General features: G+C 50.5%; 1 protein-coding gene across 3 annotated transcripts in view; it reads right to left on the minus strand.

The window, feature by feature from the left end:
- The window catches only part of SGPL1 (sphingosine-1-phosphate lyase 1), a 37,162-nt gene extending 30,602 nt beyond the window's left edge, over positions 1-6,560 (minus strand). The window contains exon 1 of one of the 3 annotated variants that reach the window (XM_054830995.1): positions 6,440-6,560. In XM_054830995.1, the coding sequence (XP_054686970.1) occupies positions 6,440-6,463 (24 nt within the window). In that variant the 5' untranslated portion in view covers positions 6,464-6,560. Of the gene's footprint in view, positions 1-804; positions 954-6,439 lie in introns of those variants that run through there. The other 2 variants (XM_054830996.1, XM_054830997.1) reach the window with 2 other exon arrangements.
- Positions 6,561-7,335: the final 775 nt, after the last annotated feature.

Consider the following 7,335-nt stretch of genomic DNA (forward strand, 5'->3'; position numbering starts at 1 on the left):
CCGACAGCCATCTCCCCAGTGAGCGAGTGGGAAAAGGCAGTCGGCCAGAGACGATGCTCTTTCATCAATCGTGGTAGCAGCCATGATTTCAGGCACCTTCCTAGGGTGGGGGGGTGAAGACAGCACCCTTTCCAGATTTGAGGACTCAGAAAACACATGCCATACCACCGCCGGTACTAGCTGTATCTCAAGCAATCCCAGTTGCAACTGAAGAGTTTGCTTCTCTACTAATTCTAGCCAAAAAAGAAAAATAATAATAATAATAAATAAGTAAACAGGGTCTCTATTAGCCAGATAACTTTCAGCAGAAGCCCAAGCACCTTCACCAAAATCCAAAGCAAGCCGAAAATACAATTTCTACCCCCACCCCGCTGAAATAAACCCAGAAAAAAAAAGCAGAAAATACTATTTCTAACTCTCCCTGCCCTGAAACCAGACACCTGCGGGAGGCAAGGAAAGCACTGCACGGCTGGCAGGCCTGCAAGAGTGACACCCCCCGCCCCGGCCGGCTGTTTAGGGGCACGGCACGGGCCTCGCCCGGCCGCCGGCGGGGGTCCGGGGCGGGGGGGTCCGGCGGGAGGGGGCCGACGGCCCCCTCCCGCCGGACCCCCCCGCCCCGGACCCCCGCCAGCGGCCTCGCTCGGCCAGGCGGCCCCTGACAGACGACCGAGAGCCCCCGGCCCACACCCGCCGCCCACCGGACAAGGCCCCGGCCTCGCTACCTCAGGGCCGGGACAGCACAGGCCGCACCGGGACACCTTTATCTCTTACCCCTCCGTGTACCAACTGAATCAGGGAACCTACCACCCTACATTCCCCGCTCACCATCGCTACTGCTGCCGCCTCCTCCTCCTCTTCTTCGGCTTCGCAGGGTCCCGGCTCGGCCCCGCTCCGGTACCGAGATTACCCGGCACCTCCCCCCCGCCTCTCCCTCACTACGGCGCCACCTGCTGGGCGCGCCGCGAGATCGTGGCCAGCAGCGCGCGCGCGCTCCCGCCGAAAAGGAGGAGCGGCGCGAAACGGGAAGCAGAGGGCGGGAGGCACGGCAGGCCCGGGACACCCCGGTTTGATGCCTCCCCCTCAATTTAAAGGCTGCAAAATGGGGTTTGCAGCACGGGAAAACGCAGTCTTTTGGTTAAAAGCCTGGGAAAAAAAAAAAGCAAAAAAAAAACCACCAAAAAAAGTGTTTCTATCCCTACCCTGTCTTGACCTCCCAGGTGCAAAGAACTCCTTCCTCACACCACAGTGACCAATTAGTTGATTAATGCAAGATCAGCTGAAGCTGATGAGAAGTTTTATTCTGAGGTCATTCCAGCATCCAGCTGCTCTTAACCACTATCACTGGTTTTGCACTACGTGTTTTTAGATGCACAGCATTGCTGCATCTTTCAGAAGAAAGTTTTTGTTCTGTGCAAAATATAAAGCAGGAGCTCCCGGTCGATACAGCATTAAACTCTCTTCTGGGTGGATCAGGTGTGACCCCATGAGACAAACGTTGGGTGCTGGGTTTCAGACACAACAAGCAAAATAGGGTTTGGGACCAGCCTGCTACAAGCACAGCAGTTTTTAAGCATCTGGGACAAACAGCCCCTGGCAAATGCCCAAAGAGTGTCTTTTTGAAGTTGTGGGAAGCCACGTTCAGAAGAAATCACATTATGGAGTAGCTCCAGTTGGAAGGGACCTGCAATGATCATCTAGTCCAGCTGCCTGACCACTTGAGGCTTTAACCAAAAGTTAGAGCCTGTCATTAAGGCATTGTCCAAATGCCTCTGAAACATCGCCCACCTCTCCCCAAAGCCTGTTCCAGCATTTGACAACCCCCTCAGTAAAGAAATGCTTCCTACTGTCCAGTCTGACCCTCCCCAGCGCAGCTTTGGGCCATTCCCACGCATCCTACAACTGGGTACCAGGGAGAAGAGCTCAGCACCCCTCCCTCTCCACAGGACAAATACCACAGCAGCATTTGGCCCAGAATTAATGCATGGATCAGCATGCCACAGGATGCTGCGTCTGCCACAGACCTGTTGCGTTCCCTCGAGCAACCGCCCTCCCACCCCTGTGACCGCTCTCCTCGGAACAGCGGCAGGAGCGAGGTGCCTGTCTTTGAGATGTACCTTTCGTTGCAGGCTGCCAAACCTATTAAGAAATTCAGACTCATTAAACCTGAAACTAAAGATTTCAGGTTAGCCACTCCAGAAGACACCTTGGTTTTAAAAGATATAAATCTGTGTACAGCTGCTTGCAACAGACTCAGGTGTGGCTTTTGACATGATCCCATTTAACCTCCTGTGCTTGTTTTCACACTGTTTTGAAACGGGTGTACAAGTATCAGCTCTTGGCATTTGCAGTTAGTACAAACATTTAACTCCGTGCTGCATTACAAGCAGGAACTGCTTTCGTCGGCTGTCACCGTGCCATCCAAGCTGTCTCCTCACAGAAGATGCCATCTTACACAAGTCACCAGACAGTACTTTTATCTCAAGAAAACTGCCCTCGTGGGATTGTTTTTAGAAGTATTCCTAGATATCAGATGTTCTTTTTAACAGAAAAGGGAACAGACAGATCTGTTACTACCCCACTATCAGTCTCACAAAGTAGGTCTTCCTGTGCGCTTGCCAAGCAGGAAAGCATCTATTTGCGACGACCCCAAAAGCGCCGTGTTTTCTCATTGAAACAGCCTTTGCAATAAGCACTGAGGCCCCCAAACCCTGCAGAAAAGCGTTGCTATTTGGAAAAATATCCTTTTAAAAAAAAGTCTAAGTAACATCTTGCTCTCAAGGGAGCGAGAGGAAATCTTATTTGTTCCTTCGAGCCTGGAAAAAAAGCCTCTTCGGCTGCATCACTGCAAGCCTTGCTAATCCTTGCACACGCCTTCGCATAACGCCAGGAAACCAAGAGCTCTGTTTGTTTAATGTGGCCGAAAGCACAGGTAGAGAGGAATACTGTATCATCATCTCCCCATAAATACACGGGTGGGGGAGCAAGAGACACACCGGGGAGGGAGAGGAGCTGTTTGAGTGAAAGGACAACGGTGGCACGAGTACAAGTCGATGGGGGTTGGCCCTGCACCCGTTTAATGGCCACGAACCCTCTTCCAGTTCTCAGCCTCGAGAGCTGAGGTTCTGCAACAGCCTTACCATTAGAGTAATAACAACTTACAAGCCTCAAAAGCCAGAGCCCCTTCTCCAAAGCACGTTATGACAAAGGACCACGGCCTCTTCACAGAAGAGCTGTGGAGAAACTGGGAGACTTCCTCCATGGAGATAAGGTTTTCCCATATTCATTTAAACCAGGGTTTCCACGTTTCTCTGGTCCATCACGCATCCCCCTCCACAGCCCAGGCAGAAATGGCTTTTGCCACTATTCAGATGAATTAAAAAAATAAAAATGAAAGCACCTTGGCTTCTTCATGGCAGGAAGAGTGTTGGTGGCTGTGCCAAAGCAGCTGCTCTCACACAGAGCAAGGAGTTGCCTTTCCCAGGAGCAGCCGGCCATCCCACGAGCTCCTGGCCCCGCTCTCCATCCATCTCCGCTGCTGCTGGCCCCAAGAAGGGCTGGCAAGGGGAGCAGGCTGCCTGCATGGCTTGAGCTGACCTTGAGCCTGGAGCAGAATAAGGCCAAGAAGGTAGGTTTGCTGGAAGGCGATCGCATCCTCCCAGCAATGCCAAGAGGACCCCTCCTGCCACCTCCGCTCCACCGACAAAGATGCCTGCCAGCGCTGCCCGTGCTGAAACGGAGCTCTCGCATCCCCCTTGAAAAGCTGTCTTGGAGAAAGGGCTGGAGGGAGGGGAAAACCCAAACGAGTCCTGGTTTTGCACTGCTCTGAGACCCTCCTCGCTGGCAGGGCTGTTAGCGTTACACTGTGCAGGGACAGGGGGTATTACAGGTTACGTATTTATAAGGGAAAAATGTCGTCGAGACCAGTCCGGCAGGACTAATCAGTTGAAGGGCTGATGCAAAAAGTCAAGTCTGAAAGCAGTCGAGTATGAAAAAAAAAAAAGGAATGCTTTTCCCTCTTTCCACAAAGTCATGAAAAGAGGGGATTATAACAACTTTCTGAATGGAACAAACCCCTCTTTCTTCTCGGCCCCAGCTCTGCCTGCTCACTCCTGCAAGCAAGCAGCCACCATTGGCCAAGGGGAACAAAAAGAAGCTGTGATGGAGCAGCCACCGAGCCAGCGCCTCTTGGTTCAGGTGGCTGCAGCATCCTGGCTTCAACACGCATTGGTGAGACACACACACGAGGCAGAGAGGAAAGCAGAGATTTAAATATTTTTTGGTGAGGATTTTAAAGGGATGTTGCATTTTAGATGGAGTTTGAAGTGGTAACAGCTCTACCTATTCGACCCCGTTTTGCTTAGATCTGGCAGGCCTGAAGAGAAGGCATGGGCTAACCTTTAAAAGACAGGGAGAAATAACAGGGTTTAATGTTGATTCAAGGCTTTTGATCTAGATCCAATCAGAGGGCTTCTTTTAGAGCCTGAATTGCTGTCACTGATTCTATAGAACTTACGATCATTCATATTTGCCATTTACAAGCAGTTTAATATTGCCTACCTAAGCATATCGCCAACACCACATTAAGAAACAAATCAATAGGTAAGCCATTAGCAAACCCCCAGCCGTGATTATCAGACATAAGGGAGGTGCAATAAGAAACATTGCTCCCCACACTTCGGCAACGGGCAGGAATTACGGTCTCTGCTCCAGCCAGCCATGGCTCGTAGGAGATGGAAATGAGAAACACATTGGCTTCCTAGAATAGATCCCGACGTACACGTTTTGTCTCGCCCCAGACTCATTTCCTTTCCATGCATTCCCTCCCGATTGATTAAAAACCGCATTTTGCAGTGCTGGGAAGCTGGTAGCAGCTGCCAGCCGCGCTGAGAGCGCCGAGTAGCTGTCAAGTCAGCAGATCTGGACCTCCGAGGGTTCCTCCACCTCTGTGCCGCACAGCCAGGAATCCAGAGCATGCAACCGAGGAACCCGCGCAGCCCCGGGATGGAAAAGGGTCCCGAGCAAGTTCACACGAGGATCGGAAGTTCGGAGCCGTGCAGCAGGAGCGTGGAGCTGCTGCTTTGTTTGATTTCAAGGTGACATGCCTCTGAAGTATAAAAGCAGAGTCAACTCAAGTCACACACGTTGCCTGCTAACATCGACTTAGCTGAGGCTTGAGTTGGGATAGAAGTAGTCCACCGACTCCTTTCACGTGCTTGTTTGGAGGATGTGAGAGGCCCAAGGAGGAGATACCATCCCTTCTGGCTTCCCCCACCCTAATCAAAGGGCAGGGGCAATACCACATCGAACATCCCCAAAAGCATCCGTAACTACTACAGAGCAGATGCGGTCTGTAAGCAATTCATCAGCTAAGCAGGTAATCTCAAAAACCTGGTGATATAGTCAATTCCATCATTTTAGGAAGAGAATCTGACCACTATTTAGGAACAGACAGTAGAAGCAGCAAAACTAGGGAAATCTAGTGTTCCCCACAGGTGGTTTGGGAAGATCAAGACCCCTATTTCCACCCAAACATCCATGAAGTTAACACAGCCCAAATCACACTTCTCCCGTCATTTAGTCTGTTTAGTTAGCGTGGTGCTGTACATGTCTCGGGGGAGCAGAGGACAGGAGAGATTTGATGGTGTAAAGAGGAACGTTTTGCTCCCCGTCTCCCTTCCACCATGGCTCGCATCAGGCAGATGGCCACGGCACGTGCAAGCCCACAGAGATCAGCGGCTGCTGGGGCGCAACCCGCCACGCAGGATCCCAATTCACCCACCCGCTGATCAGCTTTTACAAGACGAACATCATCCTGATTTTTGCAAAGACCGAGGGTGATGCTGTTGTAAGGACAGCCCGGATTTAGGCTGTTTACAACCCCAGATTGCCTCGGGGAAAACTGCGTCAGGGCCCTCCGTTTGCCGCGTTGCGCGCGATGTCAATACGCACGCGGGTACGGTACATCCAGCCTGACTGCTCCATGAAAATGTGGCTATTTAGACCTTCGTCCACAGGAGTTTTCTTCCCCCAGCTTACCCTGAAGACCTGCAGAGGCAGGTCTGGTCTCGGGCAGAAGCCCTAAGCCTCAAATTTAATCAGAATTTATGGTGCATAAAATTAAACACATGAATATACCTTTGAGGGATGAGGACTAGAAGAAAACCTCACACTAATCGGGGGAACAGACTTTTAAAAAGATAAAAATAAACGTGTTCAAAGTGCCCTCACAATGAAAGCCTGACATAGGTTTACGTAAAAAGCCATTATGCCTGGTTAACCTAGAATTTTCCAGTTGATTTGTTTGATTTATAGCTAACCGGATCAAGAACGGTAGCTATTTGCTATACGAGCAAAGTTCTTTCCTGTAATCTTCCTTGATGCAACTTTATATTGTGCACATACGGGCTCAGTCCCTGAAACGACTGTACACTATTCCTACCTGGCAGGCAGCATAAGTTCTCATCTCATAGACGATTTCACTGGAATCGATGGAATTAAAAGGAATCCCATTTCTTTCCTTGTTTCCAAGTTGTTCGGGACAGAAGCTACTCAAAGCACTGAAACCGAGCACTTGGAAATGAATATTTATGTTATGCATTTTGTCTATGTATTAAGCAAGAAACACAAAGCTCTGGGTTTATATAAACTCTACAGCAGTTAAAGAACACCGTGTAATACATTTTCCCCCTAGAAACTTAGGAAATTACTTAGCTTAATGACTACAGCACGAGATTGGGAAATAGCAAATCAATTAGAGAGCAGCAGTTCTCAAAGAAAAACAGGTACAGGGGATTATTTTTTTCCCCCTTTCCTGTCCAGTTTTACAGCCCTACATGTACCTCCCCAAAAGATATTTTTGTGGCCTTTCCCCCCAAAAAAAAGGCAAGCAAAGCCTATCAAGTACAGAGCGGTTAGCGTTAGACACCTTCTACCACGAGCTGAAAGCAGGAAGCGTTCGACTCCTTGAATAACCCAAACTGCTGAGTAGCAGATTGCAACATCCCCGTTTTCTGGCAAGCGCTGACCCCGGCACTCCCCGACCAGACATTTCGGGCACGTTTATGGCAAGAACACTTTAGGCTTTCCTTTCCAGGGACCGGTCCTGCTCGAAGGACACCGAGCCCCATCCTGCCCCAGGTAAACACCTCCTCTGCAGGTGCTAAGGGTCACCTGGGAGGTGACACCCCCCGGTCCTGCCCAGCCCATCCCGCCGGTTACCACTGTCACTCTGGACTCTGTTCCTGTCCTGGTTCCATGTCTGCTTTCTCAGCCCTCTGATCTCCATAGGTCTGACAATTAACCTGCTCAAGCCACATGTTTCTTCTTTCTGAAGAA

The sequence above is a fragment of the Grus americana genome, chromosome 7 (genome assembly GCF_028858705.1).
Source record: "Grus americana isolate bGruAme1 chromosome 7, bGruAme1.mat, whole genome shotgun sequence".
NCBI lineage: Eukaryota > Metazoa > Chordata > Aves > Gruiformes > Gruidae > Grus > Grus americana.